At 41.5% G+C, this 23148-nt stretch overlaps 1 protein-coding gene across 9 annotated transcripts; it reads left to right on the plus strand.

Annotated features, from left to right (window-relative positions):
• Window positions 1-119: 119 nt before the first annotated feature.
• eprs1 (glutamyl-prolyl-tRNA synthetase 1) lies at window positions 120-22107 on the plus strand. 9 transcript variants are annotated; one of them, XM_034571589.1, is made up of 37 exons: window positions 120-278; window positions 1734-1818; window positions 2819-2918; window positions 2998-3154; window positions 3282-3418; window positions 3672-3766; window positions 3883-4009; window positions 4676-4868; window positions 4957-5128; window positions 5260-5493; window positions 5579-5663; window positions 6227-6286; window positions 7552-7572; window positions 9548-9658; window positions 10625-10761; window positions 10884-11091; window positions 11181-11293; window positions 11402-11519; window positions 11875-12072; window positions 12303-12470; window positions 12801-13013; window positions 13774-13867; window positions 13910-14034; window positions 14147-14365; window positions 14448-14716; window positions 16683-16734; window positions 16837-17046; window positions 17193-17265; window positions 17420-17499; window positions 17637-17738; window positions 17872-18027; window positions 18201-18398; window positions 18575-18748; window positions 18896-19056; window positions 19579-19657; window positions 19755-19819; window positions 20998-22107. In XM_034571589.1, exons 1-37 carry the CDS (start codon window positions 236-238, stop codon window positions 21146-21148), a joined length of 4983 nt encoding a protein of 1660 aa, XP_034427480.1. In that variant the 5' UTR covers window positions 120-235; the 3' UTR covers window positions 21149-22107. The 9 variants fall into 9 exon arrangements, 8 of the variants coding, with proteins under 8 accessions (XP_034427480.1, XP_034427463.1, XP_034427504.1 ...); XM_034571572.1 differs by having other exon boundaries at window positions 13774-14034; XR_004612249.1 differs by lacking the exon at window positions 20998-22107 and having other exon boundaries at window positions 13774-14034; window positions 18201-18433; window positions 18482-18748; window positions 19755-19786.
• Window positions 22108-23148: the final 1041 nt, after the last annotated feature.

Consider the following 23148-nt stretch of genomic DNA (forward strand, 5'->3'; position numbering starts at 1 on the left):
CTATCTGTCTATCTATCTGTCTATCTGTCTGTGCAGTTCTGCTCCTGTGCACCTGGTGGCAGTGTTACACATCGCAGTTGTTGGTTAACCTTCATAAAAACCACAGAAGCGTGCTGCCGTCTCTTCCTGCAGTGGTGTGTTGTGTGCAGAGTTTCCTCCTCCTCCTTTCTGCAGACTTCAGTCTCTGAAACAGTGACAAGGCTTCACCACCTGAGTGGAAGAAGGAGTTTACATCATGGCGTTGAACCTCACCATCAACACGAGCAACCCGCCTCTAGGTGAGTGTTTGGGTGCGGTGATCTCGCAGCAGATCCTCCAGGGGGAGCGGTGTGTTGTGCACGCAGGTAGCCGGTGACAGTGAGCTATTTGGGGGCTGCTACGTGTCAGTCAGCTCAATGATTGACACTATGTGGGGAAATGCTCCTAATTGAAGTCTGTTTGCGTGCATTAAACTGTGCTGCTTTAGGGAACGTGAGACGAGATCAGTCACTTGTTTACTTCGGAAGGTGCGAGAAAAACAAGAACAACAATAAACAACAAAGAAACAGTTTAATTTCCCCATGCGTCTGTTAAATGTTCTCTATTGACCAGCCGAATTTAATATTAGAGTCCGGGAAACTTAAATATCACTATGGATTTCGAAGCAGTTGTGTAGTTTCTTTGGTAAAACAGCAACGCCTGTAACTTGACCTATATATATGAAAGGAAACTGGTTGGACGGTATGTCCATATTGGTTCATACAGGTTGGGTTATCTAACGCACCCAGCCGGCGGCTCCTGATAGTGTGCAGCGCTGTGTACAGCTAACCAGCTAACGCTAGCATGCCGTCGTGGCACACGCAAAACAACAACAAGTGAACACTTTAATTTTAATAATGACAGAAACTTCCCCACTCTACTCAACTTTATCCACTGGAGACATTTAACACCGGGACATTGTCTGTGAAAAGTCTTCTTGAAAATGATTGTGGACACTTCACATGAAAGCAGTTGACACGCTGACGTTAGCTTACTGTAGCTAGCTCAGTTCAGGTTTACACATATACAACGTTACATGTTGCTACAGTGTAGGTATACATGTACATGTTTTATGAGTGTGACAGTTGTGTTCAATAAAGTGTGGACACGGCTTTAAACCAATATGAGCTAATAGAATGACTAGCTTTAACAGTGAATGAACAGCGCCGCGGGGCGTTGGCAGTGAGAACAGCAGGCTGATGCAAGCATCCTGAAACGTGGTGTTGGGTGGGGGAGTGCCTGTGTTGTGCACATTTACTTCTGCTGCTGTCAAGTACTGTTTGTATCATCTGTTGAAAATGTAGATAGTGTTGTAGTTTGCTAATCTTTTTCTAGATTTAATTTAAAACTCTGTGTCTACAGAAAAAACCTGATGCAGCAATGTAGCTGTCATCCTATTAGCTACAATAACTTGATCAACTGAATACTTTAATACTTGCATGTATTCATTTTGCAGGTCGTCAGAGTAAAACAAAACATTTGAGTGTGTGTGGATGTTAGATCACAGGACCAGTTCAACTTGTTCCTGAATCAGCTACATATGTGAAGATTGCCAGTCATCCAGTAAATTGTTGTTCTGAAGTGAAGAAGCCTTTTGACTAGTAGAGAATCTTCTGGAATCCAAAGCATGTCCAGTTGCTCTTGACTGAAGCTGGTTGAAGCTGATCATACTGAGAATCACTATACGCGCACTAACAAACACGTGTGTCCTGCAGGTGCGCTGCTGGCAGCCGAGCATCTGAAGGGCAGTGTCCAGGTGTCGGTGGAGGAAGGCAAAGACAACCGCCTTCAAGTCTCAGAGTATGTGACACAATTCTAACATCAAAGTTCACAGATGTAGTTGATCATCAACAGGCAGTGTAGAAAAACACAAGTAAATAAATGACAATATGTAGAAACATATAAATTGTTGGAGATTATTTGGAGCAAACTGAGTGAATCACTTCCATGTTTTCTGGGATTGCCCCTCTATTAACCTTTACTAGCAGGAGATTAAGAAATGCATGGAGAAAATATGGAGGATAAATCTCCCACTGACGTTTGAGTCAATGTACTGGGGGAAAATAGACAAAAGACTGACAAGTGTCAGGGTAATGCTTATTACAAGTACAAAATAATGGCTGAAGACAAAGGCAGCTTGGTAGATGCCATGCATAGCATATATAAGATGGAGAAGTTGACTTTCTCTTTCAGATTGGATTCAGACAAATTCAATACAATCTGGGAAATCTGGATTAAATGTATTTCAACAACTAGATTGGACTTGGTGCACAGCTACATATGTGTTTTTGTTGTTGTTATGGAGATAATTAAACACTAAACAAATGGAAGTAAACAAGTACAGCACAGGGAGAAGCATTATCTGGTTAGAGGTACAGGTTTATAAAAATAAATATAATGTACAGGCAGGGACATATGTGGTAAATATGTGCAAGAAATAATGTAAGAGTATGAATATGAGGAATAATACATATGTATATTGTATGTTAAAATATAGAGGGATGGACATCAGCATTTGACAGGAAATCTACTGATAATAGACATCTATGATATGGAATAGTTTTCAGATGAGGACATATTTCATTGCCTTGTCCACCCAATGGGATCTAATTTATTCATTAATTAAATTTCCTCTGTTAAAGGGAAATTAAATAAGAAATTGTTTAGATATTTTAATAACGGTTCAATAAAAGAGAGAATATTTAGCAAATGTCTCAGTTTATAGAGTTAGAGGCTGTGCAGGTATATCACTTATTGTTTTGCATGCCGATGAATCATCTGTTAACTGTTCCTTCCTCAGTGCGATCCAGTTCAATGATGCCAACTCCATCAGTCGGTACTTGGCCCGGGTGGCTCCTGCTCTTGGCCTCTACGGAGCCAACATGATGGAGCAGACTGAGGTGTGTATGGTTGTGTATAATTGAGATTTATTGCAACATTTGGTGGTTCTTGCTTCTTATTTCTGATTATGATCTGCAGGTTGACCACTGGTTGGAGTTCAGCGCTCGCTGTCTGTGTGGCCAGCCCAGTTTGACGGTGGCGCTGAGTGAACTGGATCTGGCCCTTTCTCTGCGCACCTTCCTGGTCGGACATGCCCTCACCTTGGCGGATCTCTCTGTCTGGGCTGCCCTGAAAGGTCAGTACCATCCAGGATGGGGCAGTTTGGACCTCTGCCTCTTTTACTCTCTGTCTGTTTCAGTTTGGAATTTCTGCAGGTGAATGGGTGAAATGCACAGCTACAGGTTGTGCCTGATTCTTCACAGGTCATGAGGAATGGCCAAGCCAGGGCAAATCCTTCTCCCACGTCAATCGCTGGTTCTCCTTCCTGAGCTCACAGGTTCCCTTCACTGTAGTGGACAACAAGTACACCACTAAGAAAGCTTCAACGACCAAATCCAATGTAAGTTGAATTTTCATGAATTTTCTTTTTTAACTAATAAGTTTAAGAGAAAACAATGTTTGGTTATGTAAAATTATTGAACTGAAACTGTAAACAGATATTTAGTCTGGTGAGGTTGACGTGGAACTTTACACTGAGCAAACAAGAAGAAAAGTGAAACAGTAGATAGTATTGAAATTAATTCATATTTTAAGATTCAAATATTAAAGATAAATGTTTCTTTCCTGTATTCCTGACTGTCTGTGTTCTGCAGTCGAGCGAAAAGAAGCAGGATGTCGGAAAGTTTGTGGAATTGCCAGGAGCTGAGATGGGCAATGTGGTGGTTCGATTCCCTCCTGAGGCCAGCGGGTGAGGCTCAATCTGCATCTGATCTAGGGGATGCTCAGATTACAACCATTAGATCCCTCACTGTGCGGTAGCAGCCTGCTCTCTTTGTTAACGGATACATTTATCTGTCTCTCTAGATACCTGCACATTGGCCATGCCAAGGCTGCTCTGCTCAACCAGCACTACCAGCTCACATTCAAAGGCAAGCTCATCATGCGCTTTGATGACACCAACCCCGAAAAGGAAAAGGAGGACTTTGAGAAGGTGAGACTTCCAATTTCCAGTGGTGAAGGAAGTACTTAAACATTTTACTTAAGCACATATAAATAGACAAAAATGTACTCAAGTAAAAGTATCACATCCACTTATCTACCAGAGTAAAAGCAAATATGTACTTACTCATTATATACTTTAAGATTTGAAAGTAAAAGTACGTGCATAGTTCAGTACTCCAGTCTACTACATCATCATGGCTGAGTCTCGGCATTTGCCTCTTCTGAATCAACTTAAGGGGTTTCTTTAGTTACGCTTAGCTCTAGTAGAACGTCTAATGTTTCCTGTCTGCTCTGATTGGATCAGTGGCTCAATCCCCCTTTCGTTATTAATTACTTATAGAAAACAAAATTATGTGAACATCTAACACAGTGCATTGTAAAAATGTAGTGGAGTAGAAAGTACAGATATTTGCTGTTAATATGTAGTGGATTAAAAGTGAAAGTGTACCTGAAAATAAATCAACCGAAGTACATTTTTCATGTATCTGTACTGTAATGAGGTTAAATGTATTTGCTCCCACCACTGCAAATGTCTCAGGGTAAATGGGAAAATATAAATGGTTAAATTGTGAATTATTTATGTTATTTCCGAACCACCTGTTAGAAATGAAAAGAGTTATTGTTCTTATTTCCACATGTCGTTGCTTCTCCTCAGGTGATCCTGGAAGATGTTGCCATGCTCCAGATTCAACCCGACCAGTTCACCTACACCAGCGACCATTTCCCCATCATAATGCAATTTGGTGAACAGATGCTTTCTGATGGCAAGGCCTACATCGACAACACCCCCCCTGAGCAGATGAAGCTGGAGAGGGAGCAGCGCACTGAGTCCGACTGCAGAAATAACAGTACGCCTGTCAATCACAGTGAACACTGAAGCTACAATATGCAAACTTGCTGAAGCTACAATGTGCAACTTCTCTCTATCTTCTGCAGCGGTGGAGCAGAACATGAAGATGTGGTCTGAGATGAAAGCTGGAACAAAGAGTGGTCAGACTTGCTGCATGAGGGCCAAGATTGACATGAAGTCCAACAACGGCTGCCTGAGAGACCCCACCCTGTACCGCTGCAAGACGGCTAGCCACCCCCGCACTGGAAACACCTACAAGTACTTTACCTTTTTATGTCTTTTTAAAGATTTATAAAAACAAATCATCTGGGATATTTGCATCTACTGTTTTGAGTATTCAAATATTTACTGATATCAGTTGTTGAAACTAACCATCTCTTTTCTTGCAGCGTCTACCCAACATACGACTTTGCCTGCCCCATCGTGGACAGCTTGGAGGGTGTGACCCATGCTCTTAGGACCACTGAGTACCACGACCGTGACGATCAGTTCTACTGGATAATCAATGCCTTGCGGATCAGAAAACCCTACATTTGGGAGTATGCCAGACTCAACCTCAATAACACAGTGCTGTCGAAGAGAAAGCTCACCTGGTTCGTCGATCAGGGATACGTCGATGGATGGTAGTTTTATTTATTTCCTCATTTTTCCTTCTCTTCCTCTCTACCCTAATGTACGCTTTTGACTCATTCTCACCTCATTCTCCAGGGACGACCCTCGCTTCCCCACTGTCAGAGGAGTCCTGAGGAGAGGAATGACTGTGGAGGGTCTGAAACAGTTCATAGCAGCCCAGGTACATCTGTCAGCCATAGTTAGAGAAGGCAGGAGATGTTTATTACAAAGATGGAACCCTAATTTTCTTAAATGGGGGGAAAAACATTTTTTTCCCCTCTATCCCTTATCTTTGTTGTGGATCTTTAATGCAAATAATGTATATAACAAAACAAATAAACAGTCCAAATTTTTTGATACTGTGATCAAAAATATATATATTTGACTGATGATCAGCTCTTAGCAAATTATATAAATACTTTATCATGGTTTCAACTCCCTGCCTCTGAATTCAAAGACTGAGGGCATGATAACTTCATCCGGGATTAACAAATTCAAATCTTAAACTGCTTCCAAAAAGCCAAATTAGCTGAACAGGATTATCTGAGCCTGATAACAGCTTGTTCTTATTTATCTTCTTTAATTTCTCAAATTATTTCCTCTCCTTTAGAGGAACTGAGCATATTAAGATGTAGAATTTTTTTAACAGGACAGCACAATGTCAACATTATAATCCAAAATGTGATGATTATGTAATGAACAAGAAATTCAAACAAATTGATTTTCCTTTTATTGTCTTTCCAGGGAGGATCAAGATCAGTGGTGAACATGGAGTGGGACAAGATCTGGGCTTTCAATAAGAAGGTACATTTTTCCTTGTTTTAATAATCAATGTGATGCTGTACATCAAACAATGGAAATTATAGACAACATTGATACCAATATGCAGTTTAATAGTTAGAAAGACACAAGCGTGATATTGATAAAAGTGACCACCTCCCGTCAACAAGTGAATGGCTTGGCTTTTGCCACAACAGATATTTGATAAACTCCAAATGGATCAGAATATAATTTGATGCATGAATGTGCTGCGGGGCCTGCTGAACACTTGTGCTCGGGCAAGTGATTGACAGAGGTACACGTATTTGCCCGTGGATTCACTGCTGGCACGGCTTCTTTCTGCTTTGCTGCTCTCATTCAGTTTTAACACTTTTCATTTGCCACCTCTTCCCCTGATCCTCATCATCCCACCATTACTGCTTATTGTCCCCACGGTGACACTGAAAACCTCACAAACCCAACCAGCTACTTCATTTCATGCCCCACAGTTGTTTGTGTATTGTCTTTTGATTTCCTCATTTTCATCTGTCTGTCACTTTCTCCCATGTGGTTTGTTCTCGCTGGCACCTGCTGCTTCATCCCCGAGATAGAGATAGAAGGTGTGACGTTGATGAGTGAGATCCAAACCTTAGTTAGAAAAGCAGATTTTATACTCCTCATGGCCGACACTAGTCTTTCTTGAGTTCAAAATGGTGGGGCTGAACAATGACTCCCAGGACTCTCCATGATGTGGTGATAATGACAACGTTTAGGTTGTGGTGGAGGTTTTATAACTACTAGCTATTTCTGTTTTTACAAAGGGATTCATATGCATGTTTCAGATAACCCGCTCCTCCCTGCCTTCTTCAGACAGTTTCAGGTTCCCACAGTTCTTTCACGTCAACTTAACATTTACAGTGATACTTTGACAGTAGATGTTGATTTTGGATGGTCCAAAATTTTAGGTAATACTGAATTCAGTAAACACAGGCCCGTAAAACCCATTATTATTTTGTGGATTTAGTTTAGTGGATAGATCAATAATGAGTCAGTGATTGACAAGCCTCGAAGAGAATTGGTTTGTGTTGTTTTAACCTAAAGAGGATTTCAACCCAAGGCAAAAAAGAAAAGTAAATCTGAGTCGAGGCCAAGTGAAGAGAGTTCAAGAGAAACAAAACCAGGAAGTTGTAGTGATGAGGGGAAACTATGTAAACAGTCCATTCTGTGTAAATGTGTCTCTACCTTTATCCTCTCTCTTCCTCCCTCCTTATATCTGACATTGAACAGCATCTCACTCTTCTGTTTCCAAGCTGCCAATTAGCTGTCTGAAGGTACTCCTCCTCCTCCTCGTCTTCCTCATTTTCACCCACGTGCTCTCCGTTTTCATCATGGGCTAGTTTCTCTGAAAATCCACCTGCAGCCTTCACTATTTTACCAGCCAAGCAGATGATGGGGTAGTAGATACAAAGTTGTGCCCAAAAATTTCAGTTTAACCTGTTAACGAACAAAGAGAAGGCGCGGAAGAGCAACAACAAGAGTTGTGTAGTGGTCAGATGTGAGCTTGAACCTCAACTAGCTCCCAGGTGCAGAACTGTGCAGTATCTGCAGATCAAAAGTCTCAAAAAAGTACAGAACTTTCTCAGACCTTTACGGAAAAAGGTTAAAGTCTTAGATTTTTTTTTTGTGTAAATGTTAATAGTAGTTATAACTGTTGGTTGTGTCCTTAACATCTGCTGATGGTTGACAACTTATCATCAAACTTGTACCGAAGACCTTCAAGTGTACAAGGGATATTCATTATCTTGTCTAATGTTTAAAATAATTGTTGGCTGTTTGGAGACTCAGTGACTCAGTGATAATAGACAAGTTCCATTTTTAGCAAAAACGTCAATTGACCATTTATTTATTTAAAAATGTATCAACTCAATGAACTTGTTAATCTGTTCATCTATTTTCTTTCTGCCCATCTGTAAAGAATGTGTTCACTTAGATGTTATTTGTCTCTTTGCGATTGTGCAGTTTTACTCATCTACCTGTCTTTGCAGTATTTCAACTCAACTCTGACTATAAAGCCTGAAATATTAACAGATACTTCATACAGAGGCTTTGCCCGAGGGGCCCTCTGAACCCTTGGGCCTCTTGGCCTGTGCCCCAAAGGCCTCGTAGGTAGCAATGGGTTCTTTTAAAAGGTTTTAGCTTGGTTAACACTGGACATCATGTTAGCTTGATGTAATAGGAAATGCCATTTGCCTGTACAACTCTTTTCACAGCAACAGTTTAATAATAGAGAAGAATGTGAATTTGAACATTCAGTGAAACCATATTATCTTACTAAAAAGGACAGTGAAGCTCTTTATGTCTTTCTGTGATTTTGGGCCAATTTAAAACCCACAAGTGCGATGGTTGGACTTTATCGTGGGATTTTCCAAATGGAGAGTTAAATCTTAAATTAACTTTTTTTTTTTTACTCCAAACACACACTAGCTCATCCATATACAGTGCAAAATCCTCCCCCCATCATGCTGTCCCCTCCGTCTCTCCCCTTCTTTTCATCCATAGAATCCATTGCAGCTTTTTCATTGAGAAGTTTCCTTTAATATTTCTAAATCCACTTTAACATCTTTAATATTTATGTGATATTTTAGAAATGCATCATGCCTTATTTCCTAAACCACTACTATCACAAACCGCCTTTAATCATGAGGTCAAATTCACTCCTCAGAGAGATTCAGGGTTTTGTCATTCTGCCTGGTTACTGCCAAAATCCTTCTCGACCAACTGTTTGCTAACAAGAGATCATTTTACAACATTTGATGTAAGAAATGAAATATGACTAATGTATAACCTCCGATTTGTATATTTTAAATTTGATGCTGTCAGATCATTATTTAGGAGCATCCACCATCTATTCTTCACCACAGTGATGCCCCTACTGCTATGATGATTATTTGATCTATTCTGCAAATCATTAAACTGGGATTCAGGCTCTTTCACACTCACACTGGCTGGTAACATAGTGACAGAGGATGGCGGCTTAACAAGCAGCTTAACGACCTGCAAACAGACATGATCCACTCATGAAACCAACTTTTCTTTCGCCACTCATCGTTTTGTCCAGACTCTGACTTCCTCTGTTTGGCATTGAGCAGATCAGGGTATTTTTATGCTTTGACCGAAGCTGCATCATTTTCTGCTTGGTCCTTTCATTACACAGCATTTCGTTTTTGGAGATTTCATAAAGCTGCTGTCTTCTTCTTCTGACCTGTTTTGTGTCTGTTTCTGTCTGTACGTGTGTGTTTGTGTTAGGTGATTGATCCAGTAGCCCCCAGATACACAGCTCTGTCCACCTCCTATGTGGTTCCTGTTTCTATCTCAGAGGCAAAGGAGGAGATGAAGGAAGTGGTCAAACACCCAAAGGTTAGTGGTCTATCGCGATTCCTCTCATGGTTAATTTTTGATTTATCTTTCAATGCTTAGTGAAAGTAGATTGGTTTATTTAAATTAGCTGAGCTGTTTCTGAACACTTTATCTTATTTGTTGAAACCCTCTTCATGTACCAATAGCCATCAATAAATAAAGTCATCTGAAAAAAACAAAAAAACAAGGTGTCTGTGGCCCTTGCAGGACTGTAATTAACACGACCAACATTTAATTCTGACCATATGAAATGATTGGTCTGTCGGTAACCAGCTTGCGTGCATGGGCTCTCACCGGAATCTTCACAAGCCGTAGAGACATACTCCGCTGAAGCAGGGACGATAGAAGTTAGTGAGCGATTCACGGAAAATACGTCTTCTAGCAGTTGTCAGTCATGTGTTTTGGGGGCGTAGCTTTGATGAGGGGACTGATGGAAGGGGATGGGATATATCGGTTGTTTTTTTCTAAATGTAGCCTGGTCTAAACAGCTCTGCCATGATTACCAACCATAGCTTTAAAGAAATGTACCAGTGTTTTGCATTATTATATAAAATGGTGTTTGTAATTTCCATGGCGAAGATTAGTTTGAAGTGATGCAAGGGTGGTCACAAACCTTTTTAGGCCAATTTAAACCATAAAGAGGTGTTGGTTTCAATATTATATTATATCAAATTATGAGGCATCAGGTTTTTGTATTCATGTTTCCAAACATCATAGCTTATGAATGCTATGCTATGTACTCTGTGGTCAGAGCTTTAATCCATTCTCTGGTCACTTTGTGATTTTAACACACTCTAATTCTAAAACCAGTGTCTTTCATTGTAATGAATCTGCTCTGCTGAGCATAGTCTCTGCAAGTTGATTTTGAGGTCCATGCACTGCATTTAATTAAAACCAGTGAGCCCCAGGAGGGTGTGGGGGGAAAAAAACATTTTTGGTGATACTTTGATTTGTGGGCCCATCCAGAACATAGAGGTGGGCATGAAGGAGGTTTGGTACGGACCCCGAGTTCTGATCGAAGGAGCAGATGCTGAGACTTTCTCAGAGGGGGAGATGGTCACCTTCATCAACTGGGGCAACCTCATCATCACCAAGATCAACAAGTATGTGTAATCTTTTCTCAGCAAATCCATCTAGTTGTTAGGAATCACATGATGTCAGGTTAAAGTAAAGATCTGCTTTTTCACCCATTCATGTTCCCCCACCCCCCCTTCTCACCACTCAGAGCGGCTGACGGTAAAGTTGTGTCCATGGAGGCTCGCCTGAACCTGGACAACAAGGACTACAAGAAGACAACAAAGATCACATGGCTGGCTGAAACAAGCAGCGCCCCGCTTCTGCCCACCATCTGCATCAACTACCTGCCTCTCATCACCAAAGCTGTCATCACCAAAGAGGACGACTTCAAAGAATACATTAATAAAAACAGCAAGGTCTGTCCTGCAGTGTGTGCACCCAACCTCATCTGACGTGTCTCATTTGCTTTGGTTGTATATATCATTTTTATTTTTCACTCTTTCAGTTGGAAGAGAAGATGCTTGGAGATCCCTGTCTGAAGAACCTGAAGAAAGGTGACATCATCCAGCTCCAGAGACGAGGCTTTTACATCTGCGACCAGCCCTATGAGCCAGTCAGGTGAAGTGTTTGTGTGCCTGAACCACCCCTCTTCATAGAGGACATTTCCCCTGTCTTAGTGTTTTCATTGTCCTCCTGTCTGCGTCTAACTGTGGTTAACATCTGTAGCCCTAACAGCTGTAAGGAGAGCCCCTGTGTCCTGCTCTACATTCCTGATGGTCACACCAAGGAGATGCCGACTGCTGGATCCAAGGACAAAGGCAAGAGCCAGACCTCCAGCAAAACAGTGAGTGCCTTTCAAGAAAATGTATAACAATGGTCAGTGACTAATAAAAGATCTTTGGTCCAAAGGTTTTGTCCGTAATCTTGGTTACAAACCAACGGACAGGGGTGAAAACATAACCCTCATTGAAGGAGGTAATGACCCAACAGAAGCACTCAAAGTGTTTACACAGTAGTGCACTTTGATCTTTAGTTTCTTAGCATTTACCAGTTATGGGAGTGACAAATCTAAACTGTAGTGAGCCCAAATGGAAAGACAGGAGTAAAATACAGTTAGATGAAGCTGCAGTTATTTTCTGTGATTCTCAGATTTTCATTTCTAGCTCCATCTGTAAATCTGTCTTACCTCCTCGTCTTAGCCCGCCACCCCCACCAAGGCTGCTTCTAAGTCTGCCCCAGCACCTGCCCCTAAGTCTGCCCCAGCACCTGCCTCAGCCTCAGCCGGTGACCTGCTCTCCAGCATTGTAGCTCAAGGTGAAGCTGTCCGCCAGCTAAAGACTGCCAAAGCCCCTAAAACTGATGTGGACAAGGCCGTTCAGCAGCTGCTCTCTCTCAAGGTAAATCAGCTGTTACTAAAAGAAAAATAAACAGCAAGTCACGACACTTACTGTTAATAATTCAAATGATTTGCCATTCATATCCACTTCTCTCTCTCTCTCTCTCTCTCTCTCTCTCTCTCTCTCTCTCTCTCTCTCTCTCTCTCTCTCTCTCTCTCTCTCTCTCTCTCTTTCTCTCTTTCTCTCTCTCTTTCTCTTCCTTTTTTTTTTTCTTTTTTTTTTTTTTGCAGGCTCAGTTTAAAGAGCAGACAGGTATGGACTACAAGCCAGGTATGGCCCCTCCCACCTCAGCTCCAACACCACCCACATCTTCATCAGACCCCACCTCCTGTCCATTCACCCGAGTGACCCAGCAGGGTGAGCTGGTCAGGAAACTGAAGGCAGAGCAGGCACCCAAGGTACGTTCGCGTTTGTCCAGTCACTAATCATGTCCACAAACCATCGTCCAATAATCGTTTGTGTTCCCATTTGCATGTCCACTCGCTCTTCCCGCCCACATCTGGTTGTCCAATCATCCCCCATGTGCCAAGTCATTTGTCCCTTTGTGGATTTCGAGTGATTTGTGCAGTCATTTTTCATTTGTCCATTCAAACTGCGTGATCTGTCCAGTCATTGTTCGTGTCTGCACGCGTTTGACCAGTCAATTCTCATGTCCCATACAATTTGCATGCCAGTGAAATTTATCTTTAACTACCTGCAACAATAAGCTGGTTTGTTGATGGTACTAGGACCAGGTTGACGTAGCGGTGAAGCAACTCCTCGCTCTAAAGGCGGAGTTTAAAAAGATGACTGGTCAGGATTACAGACCAGGGATGGCCCCGCCCACTGCCGCCGCTCCCCCTGCTCCTTCCCCTGTGACCAACTCTTCTTCAGGTCTTTATGAGCGTGTTTCACAGCAGGGGGAGGTCGTGAGGAAACTGAAGTCTGAGAAAGCCCCCAAGGTATCCAAATGCAGCATGGCAGACAGTAGAAAATGTTGCTTATTTATGCCCAAATTATATTTGTGAATATCAGTTATCACCTTTTGGTTTTCTGAGACCCCAATAACAGATTTGTCCACTACTGGATTATGCAGTGTGGTGGAAAACATTAAGGGGTCAGGATGATTTCTGAGAAATGTTGCAGAATTGGAAACAAACATTTGAAAAATGTATTTCCAACGTTCTCTTTCACTTTCTAAAAAACTATGAATTTGTTGCTTTTATAAAAGTACCTAAACTTTGCGTTTTGGAACATTGGTCGGTCTAACGAGATGTTTCAAGACATCATCTTGAATTGTGGAAAACTGCGACATAGATTTTTGAGATGTGACTGAGTGTTGGACAAGGTGTTTTGAATAGGTAAACTTACAACATAAAAAACAAAAAATGCCCCGTAAATACCTAATTTGTGGAAGAAAACAATAACTGCTGTAAGGGAATCAAACTTTAGTCTGAGCTTTTCTAAAATATTGCCTGATTCAACACCAACGATGATAAAAAGTTAAGACTGGTCAATCATGATGAAAATGAATGTAGGTGTAACAGCTTATGATGTTTATACAAATTGTTTGTATCAAGACGTTTGAATTCACATTTTAAAGGAATATTAACATATCTTCCTGATGTTAATTGTGGACAGGTGCTGTTACAACAGTGTTAAACCATTTCAGAAATATAAAATCTGGTACGAACTGAGTGACTGTATCCATCTTGTCTCCAGGACCAGGTTGATTCAGCAGTGAAGCAGCTGCTTGCCCTGAAGGCAGAGTACAAACAGCTCACAGGTCAGGACTACAAGCCGGGGGCCGCTCCAGTTCAGAAAACCCCTGCTCCAGTTCAGAAAACCCCTGCTCCAGTCCAGAAAACCCCTGCTCCAGTCCAGAACAGCCCCAGCCCTGCCCCTGCTGCCACCGGCCTCCACGAGAAGGTTGCTGAACAGGGAGAAGTGGTCAGGAAACTGAAAACTGAAAAAGCTCCCAAGGTGGGTCCACACTGTTTCCCCTGCTTTGAGACTTTCTACATTGTTGAATAGTCGTGCATTTGTTCACTGCACCTTTGACAACATGGCTCTCTTCATGCTGACTGTTCCCCAGGATCAGGTAGATGCTGCAGTTAAGCAGCTGTTGGCTCTAAAGGCAGAGTACAAACAGCAGACTGGAAAGGATTACAAACCAGGAGCCCCAGCTACTCCTGCCCAGACCAGCTCCTCCTCCACCAAGTCCAGTTCTTGTCCACAGTCCCAGGAGCTGTTCTCACAGGTGTCCCAACAGGGGGAGCTGGTGAGAAAGTTGAAGTCTGAGAAGGCCCCCAAGGTAAGGAACCAATCACAGGCTGGACTAAAAAACAGCATCAAGTGGAGAGTTAAAAAAAAAATAATTTGTACTTCTGTTTCAGGATCAGGTAGATGAAGCTGTGAAGGGTCTTCTGGACCTGAAGAACAAGTACAAGACTCTTACGGGAGAGGACTACAAACCAGTGGCTGCTGCTGGAGGTCCTGGAGGAGAGGACAAAAACCGCAAGGAGAAGGAGAACAAGTCTGAGAAGCAGGGAGGAGGAGCTGGAGGTGGAAAGAAGGGTAAAGGAGACAAGGCCGGTCAAGGCAAAGAGTCTGCAGGAGGAGCTGGAGGAGCAGGAGATGGTCAAGGATCCAAGAAACAAACACGGTGAGAGACTGGATAGAAGTGAAAGAGCGGTCAAGATGTAGATCCGGAAATTGTTTTCAGCCAAACTTAAAGATGTTGTTAATAACTGTCATCCTTCTGACAATAAATACAAAGACCATTGTCAAATATTGAGGAACAAAGTATTGTTTTACTTTTTGCATCTGAAATCAACTTTTCTACTTTAAACCCTTTCTTTCAGTCTCTCTATGCAGACCTTTCATTATGATTTCTAAACCTGTTCACACTCTTCACTGTGGTTACCCTCGCTGTGCAGACTGATGGATATATTCCTCTTCATATTGCACATTCGGCAAAAAAAAAAAGCATGAATATGCGCCTTTATTTCTGTCATTGTCTGAAATTGACCTGTAGACTCAGAATCTCTGAGCCAATACAAAATATTCCTACCGAACTGTTTTCTTATAGTGTGTTCAAATTAAACAAGTTCTTGACTTTTGTGACTAGCACATGCACAGTGACTTGACAGTTGTTGGATTAACTGGGCAATGACTTAGCTTTGGAAGTTAGCCAATGCTTGTGCTAATTTGGATCCTAATGAAACACAACCGATGGAAGCTGGAATCAAGTAACAGATTCATATTTTTAGAACTTGCCTGGTACTCTTAATGTTTCAGACTTCTCTCCAAGCCTTTATGTTCCATCTCTGCAAAGTAGGGGCAAGTTTGTCCTCCATTTCTGATTCTCAGTGAAGTCAGGAGAATCTCAAAATCTCATGCCGACTGTCACCTGATGCAAATCTATGGCTTTTTGTGTCTTTGCATTGACTTTGTATGTAATCGCACCACAGGATAAATTAGCTTTGAACTTTACAAAACAAAGATTTTAGCGTTAACAGAAATACTGGGGGGACAGTGGCATGAAGGTGGGGCAGATTTAATTCAAATGTAGTACACTATTCCACTTGGATACTGAAGATGGATCATCTGTGAGCACAGCTTAATGACTGAAGAAAGTTTTGTATTGGATATGGTGAGTCTAATTAGTTGGTGTGGTTTTCATATGCTTGATTAGTGTGTGCTTTGCCTTGAGACGTGCTGCATGACTCTGGGGATGTCTGTCTGTCAGCCCTCCTCGTTGGTCCAGACTCAAATCTCAACACTGAGATGGCTTTGTACAAACATTTATGATCCCCAGAGGATGATTCCCATTGACTTTGCTGAGTCCTGATTTTCTCCGTCAACCACAGGAGGTTTACTTTTTTGTCCTCTTGTGAAATGTCTAAAGTATTATGGGATGTGTTGTTATGATTGTTGGTAGGGATATCCATGGTGACCAGAGGATGAATCCTAATTATCAGCTGACTTCTGCCTTAGTGCCACCAGCAGCTCAACATTGTACTTTGGTTTATGATCCACTACAAACCATGGAAATTCTCATCAGTCTCTGCTTTATTCAGATTTAATTACCAATTGGCTAATATTAGCATTGATAGCATGCTAAATTAGATTGTAAACACACTAAACATTGCCTGCTTCTTAGCATTAACATGTTGGCATTATCAATTCCTCACTGAGCTGTCAGCATGGCTGTAAACTCTTGTTTATTTTGACTCATATGCTCACCAGAATTTTTTTATTTGACGACCATCTGAAGGTGAAGAAGATTTTTTTAATCTAAGATGCAAAAAGTACAAAAAATAACTTGTTCCTCAGATTAAAATTAAAACCATGATAATAATTGGGGATTGTCACTTTGCAGTCATGGTGCAGCTCGGTCTCAGTGTTTTGTCAGTTAGGAGCAGGAAACTGGTTTGCTGGCTGTGCATGGCTGGTTAGATTGGGAGTCGCTGTGTCAGTTGTTGCACTGGATCATTGAACCTGCAGATCTCTGTGCAGTAGCTGTTGAGTAGATCATCTAACAAGGCATCAACTTTATATATATATATATATATTACCTTAATTTTTGCATTCGCTTCACAATAACTCATTTGTCATCCTCTTGTCAGATTGGGCTTGGAGGCTAAGAAAGAGGAGAACCTGGCCGACTGGTACTCTCAGGTGAGTCGAATAAACACACGTCTAATTTTATACGTCTAGATGACAATGATGATCATATCATAATAATGAATTATCCAATATTATGTTACTGTCCCCCTTCAGGTCATTACGAAAGCAGAGATGATCGAGTATTATGATGTCAGCGGCTGCTACGTGCTGCGGCCCTGGGCCTACTCCATCTGGGAGTCGATTAAAGAGTTCTTTGACCGGGAAATTAAGAAACTTGGTGTGGAGAACTGCTACTTCCCCATGTTCGTTTCTCAGGCCGCACTCGAGAAGGAAAAGTCCCACATCGCAGACTTTGCTGCTGAGGTAAACAGGACCCAAGAAATTGGGTAGAATAGTAATTGGAGCACGACAGAAAGTGTGAAAAAAAAAATATTGAATTTAGCACAACAATACTTTTGCACCACACAATGTTAACAATCTATTAATGGATATTTTGTGATCTTTGTCAGGTTGCCTGGGTAACCCGTTCAGGAAAAACTGAGCTGGCAGAGCCCATTGCTGTCAGACCCACCAGTGAGACAGGTCTGAACCACACGTCTTTAGTGGACACTACTGTATATAACTATGCTGATACACACACACTGATGTAAAACATTTACATTGTATTAAATGAAGCTGTCGGTGAGGTCTTGTTGCTCTGTCATGTTTGGTATAAACCTCTCTGTCTCTCTCTCAGCGATGTATCCGGCATACGCTAAATGGGTCCAGTCCCACAGAGACCTGCCAATCAAACTCAACCAGTGGTGTAATGTTGTGGTCAGTGTCCCCTTTTAATCAAATCTACACCATTTAAATGCACATTACACATATATCTTACGTTATTATTTGAATAATTACAGGCATTTGCAGTTGCTGACGTGTTATCTCTCTTTTCCTGCTCTTCCTCCCTGTAGAGATGGGAGTTCAAACACCCTCAGCCTTTCCTGAGGACAAGAGAGTTCCTGTGGCAGGAGGGACATTCAGCATTTGCCACCCAAGAGGAGGCTGCTGAGGAGGTAATAGATCCCTGGAACCCTGATCTGGATGTATCAGTGCTGAGAGGCTGTGATAGAAATGTTGTAATAAACTACATGCTGTATTTTTACAGTACTAAAGGTAGTTTTTCTTTTGGCTTGTGTGTGTAAATAGGTGCTTCAGATCCTGGATCTGTACGCCAGGGTGTATGAAGAGCTGATGGCGATCCCTGTGGTGAAGGGGAGGAAGACGGAGAAGGAGAAGTTTGCAGGAGGAGATTACACCACGACTGTTGAGGCCTTCATCTCTGCCAGTGGGCGAGCCATTCAGGTACACTGGAGAACTGGATTAATTCACTGATTCCTCTCATCCACTTGCACTGATGCCAGCAGGACAAAATGTTTGATTTGTAAATCTCCTTTTTTCCACATGTAATCCACATGCACTCAGACACTGGTGTTTTTAAGACACAAAGTAATCTTGTTAATTTGTCACTTCCTCAGGGTGCTACATCTCACCACCTTGGCCAGAACTTCTCCAAGATGTTTGAGATCATTTTTGAGGATCCGAAGAGGCCGGGTGAGAAGCAGTTTGCTTTCCAGAACTCCTGGGGGATCACAACCAGAACCATCGGTGTCCTCACCATGGTCCATGGAGACAACATGGGACTTGTACTGCCCCCCAGGGTCGCCTGCCTGCAGGTAGAATCACTCACAGTTCCTTTTTTGAACCTATTCTCATATTTTTATATGAACTAAAAGAATAGTTGAACAACAAACCCCTGCGAAAGTAAACCCCTAACCTATGGTGAAAACTGGTACGTACAGACAAAATATAGCATATGTTACATTTCTAAAATGTGTCCATTCTTTCCCAGGTTGTCATAATCCCATGTGGAATCACTGCCTCTCTACCAGAGGCAGAGAAGGAGGTGCTGTTGGCCCAGTGCTCCAAATACCTGAGCAGGCTGCTGGACGCTGGCATCAGGGTGAAGTCTGACATCCGCGATAACTACTCCCCAGGATGGAAGTTCAACCACTGGGAACTCAAGGTCATTAATAACTTTGAATTGAATGAATATTTCTATGATATTTAACATAGTTTACTAAGAGTTTACCCTGCAGACTTACAGTCTGAAACAAGGTGGAAGAAATGGCTACACAATCCTCTAACGCTGTTGTCTTTGTGTGTCATCCAGGGAGTTCCTATTCGTCTGGAGGTTGGCCCTAAAGACATGCAGCAGCGTCAGTGCATTGCAGTGAGGAGAGACTCTGGTGCAAAAGTGACGATTCCAGAGGCAGAGGCAGAGACGAAGCTGGCAGCCATGTTGGAGGACATCCAGACCTGCCTGTTCAAAAAGTAGGACACAGCACTACGCACCAGGGTCAGACACTGAACTGGTTACAAAGAAGATTCATTGAAAAGATGTTACTTGAGTCTGACTGGAAAAGCAGCAGAGAAACCTGTCTAAACATGCTCTTAATCCCACAGAAAGAATTTCAATACATCAGGCTTCAATTTGAAACAAAAAAAGTGATTCAGAGGCTTTGGCATCCAAACTCACAATCATTCTCATGTCAATCAGACTTCTACACTGGGGTTTTTTGGAATAAAAGACATTTGTGCTCCCTCGGCTGATATTTCATCGCTACAGGACTGCTGTGATCATGATTACATTAAGCTATGATTAAGGCAAAAAGAAAACTGCTCTAATGCAGTTGGTGTAGCTGAGTGTTTATAACCTTCCTGTTACCAGCCAGCTGGGGATACATTATGTTAGAGAGTATGTACACAGACAGATAGCCAAAGATAACAGAGAATGACAAAGCTGTTTATACAAGAAAATTGATTGAAAAGTGTGTGTGTGTGTGTGTTTGTCAGAGCTTCAGATGACATGAAGAGTCACATGGTGGCTGCACACTCGATGGAGGAGTTCCAGAAAGAGTTGGACCAGGGCAAGGTGAGTAACATAACCCTCTCTGTGTGTGTGATACATTTCAAATATCCGTCCTCACCAGAGTAAATATATGATGTTGTCGTTTGTCTTGTTTTCATAGATTGTGCAGATCCCATTCTGTGGAGAAATCGATTGTGAGGATTCCATCAAGAAAACCACTACCAAGTATGTCCAATGTCTCACTGACTGTCATGAAGTGTCATGTTGCAGCTGAATACCTCTCAGCTCACCCTCCCCTTCATGAAAGAGAACCTGTGGTCGCCTTCAGTTGTCATAAAAACTCAAAAGGTGTTTAGTTTGTCCAGTTTGGAAACTGTAAAAAAATCATGGCGGCCTCCGTAGAGAATATAAAGTATTTCAATACATAGGGCCCATTTTAGGGTAAAGAACCACAATTCCTACAATTTATATGATTACACAAGGGTGAGAACATCGCTAGGATTATTTTATATTCAATTTCTGCCAATAAGATCCCGGTCGCCTGAATCTTACACACTGAACCTTTTTTAAATGCAGTTGCTGAAGGGGTTAAAAACAACACACTGCTTTTATGTGCTGCAGTCATTCCGTATTTTCAGTCAGGCTTTTTTGCTCTGAGTACTAATTTCGATCATTAGGGCCCGAGCACCTCCGGTGGGAGGCCCTATTGTATTTCGAAGGATTTGTATTTCCCTTTTGGGGCTTTTTCAGGGCCTAGACGCTCAAATTGTTACCAAAGTTTGCAGGGAATTCAAAACCCCAAAAAGTAATTGTATTCTTGAGTAATTTGAAATGGGCGTGGAAAAATGGCTCAACAGCACCATCTAAGGAAAAGCCCCTCAGTTAGCTTTCACCGATCTTCACAAAAATCGTAGCCCAGGTGTATCATGACCAGACAAACAAAAAAGGTCAGAGGTGCAATGGGGAAAAAAGCAACAGGAAGCCCGCCATTTTGACTTTAGTGGCCATTTTGGCCATTTTTCACATTTTTACTTTGACGAACTTGTCCCAGGGCTTTCATCTGATCAACTTCAAATTGAGATGAGTGTCATCACAACATCTCAGCTTTGTTTTACAACTATCATTTGATTTACATGTAATTCTCACCGTGTGATCTGCAATTGATTGCGTGGACCGTAATGCGCAATTAGTAGACAAGGATCGACGTCGCGTGACAGACGCAGGAAGTGAAGCGTTTATCCTTCCCGCAGTGTGCAAAACACATGCAACGCGGAGCCGTGTGCCCGGTCGCCGATCGCTCTCTCCACCAACCGCAACAGGTCCCGAGTTGCGTGTGCTCGGGCCCATTCAGTGCTACAACGTAGCCCTTAGTTTTAACTTGTTTTTTGCTCTTGTTCCATCAGGGACCAGGACCTGGAGCCTGGAGCTCCATCCATGGGAGCCAAGAGCCTCTGTATTCCCTTCTCTCCCCTGAAGACGCTGCAGCCTGGTCAAGTGTGCATCAACTGCAACAAGCCTGCCAAGTACTACACCATGTTTGGACGCAGCTACTGAGAACATGGAGGATGAGGATAATAGTTGAAAAGGGCTTTCCTACCCTTTCCGTCTCTTTTGTTTTTTTTTAATCTCCTGTGGGTGTCCGGGTTATTAGGGATATGGCTGTGACTGGATGGTGGTTTTGTTTCTGTATTCCTTTTACATGTCAATATTGTTACAATGCATCTGAAAGGATGTGGAGGTGAAAAGAAAGTTGAATCTTTATTATGTTCTGAGAGGAACGACTGGTGCAGTTTCTCCCCTCCTCTCTAACGACCATATCAGGAGTACGCTCACTGTCCAGAAGTGGTTTGTACAAGAATGGAAGTCACCAACAGAAACCTGTCACATAATAACTCCTCCTTGTCAGGCAGGTTTGTCATCAGATAACATGTCATCTGTTGGAGTCCTTCTAAATACAACTATTTAAATTGTAAAAGCAGCTGCTGGATTTGGAAATGTCTAAATTATTGCTCTATTTTTAAACATTTTCTTTAGAACCCCAACTTAAAAAATCATATTTTGTGTTTTTAATATCATATTTTTGTCAGCATTGATAAATTGAGAGGCCTTTTGAAATCTGTCAAAACCCAAAACGTGAACCAATGGAGAGGGAAAAACACATCCTGAGTAACATGTTGTCATCATCTGTCTGGGCAGAAGTTCTCTTTACTTAGCTTCACTCTCATCTCTCGCAGCCACTCTGTCTCAGGAACTCCAGGTATTCAGGCTTGTAGGTGGGGTGTTACTCTCACAGCTTTGTCAGCCGCCCTCCCTCTGTTTGTATGACTGGTTACAGACTGTGGCTCAATGCAAATCCTTCAGATCACCAGAGCCCAATGACGTACACCTGTGAGGAACTGTGTGTGAGGACAATACCCAGTAATGTAGCCTTCTGCCACTTCTGTCTTGTGAAAGAATTCTACAACTTGTCTATAATAATAATAAAATCATAATAAACAAGAATCCATTGCAAACTAACGTGTGTTTTTTTTAAATGTCTTTAAACATGAGAATCAATGCACTGCAGTTCCTCATTGCTTATTTGTGCCTTACTTATTGGAAGATGATGTAGAAGAAAAATTGTGTGTATATATTTAACTAGAAACATAAAATAAACAAAATGTACAATGTAAATTTAACAGATAAAACAATGTACAATCACACATTTTAGCATTACTGTATATTGCACTACACATTGTAAGATTCAAAAAGTAATAAACTGAGACAAGATTACTTTATTTACTTAGTAATATATAGGCAAATATACAATGTAATAATCACATAGTGGATTCAAAAGCAAACTTCCTTGATTACATAATAATAAGCCTTGTCTGACCAACTGATAAAGTGGCACTTCCGGTGTTATTTTTTTTTCAAAATAAAACTTGACAAACTGGTAGAAAACCTTTGACCTGGTTTCACAAACAAAACACTGGTACGGGGTAAAGATCATTTAGGAACAAGGAATTTGCTGACCAAATTTTTATATTATCAACAGTGTTCACGATACAAGAAAATCAACCTATCACGAGATTCTTTGAATTGGAGACAGTTGAAAAAGAAAAAGCCACTATGTATTCTGTATTATTCTGAAAGTTTGAATTGAAAATGAAAGTAAAGGAAAAACAAGAGGAGTTGTCCATCTGGAAGAAAAAAAACCTAGTACAGACAGTATTGAAACTTCAAAACAATCTAGCCAGGGTCAAAGTAAAATTGTCTCTGCCAATGCTAGAATATAATATTAATATGGGACACCAGTTATTAAAGCACTGGCCTTATAATGTGGGTTATAATTTTGTTTATATTTATATTGTTTTTAGTAGCTATTTATGATGTTTCATATATTTATATGGTGCCAACTCATGTCTGTTAATGTAAAACACTGGCTGTTTTGGGTTTTTTATTCTTCTAGATATTTATATTTTAGATATCAGAAGGTTTTAATGTTCTTTTTATTTTTTCTTATGTTAGTGAAATATTTGAAATTTTAAAAATGTTTACACTTCCTACCCTTA

Source organism: Hippoglossus hippoglossus, chromosome 3 (assembly GCF_009819705.1).
Source record: "Hippoglossus hippoglossus isolate fHipHip1 chromosome 3, fHipHip1.pri, whole genome shotgun sequence".
Lineage (NCBI taxonomy): Eukaryota > Metazoa > Chordata > Actinopteri > Pleuronectiformes > Pleuronectidae > Hippoglossus > Hippoglossus hippoglossus.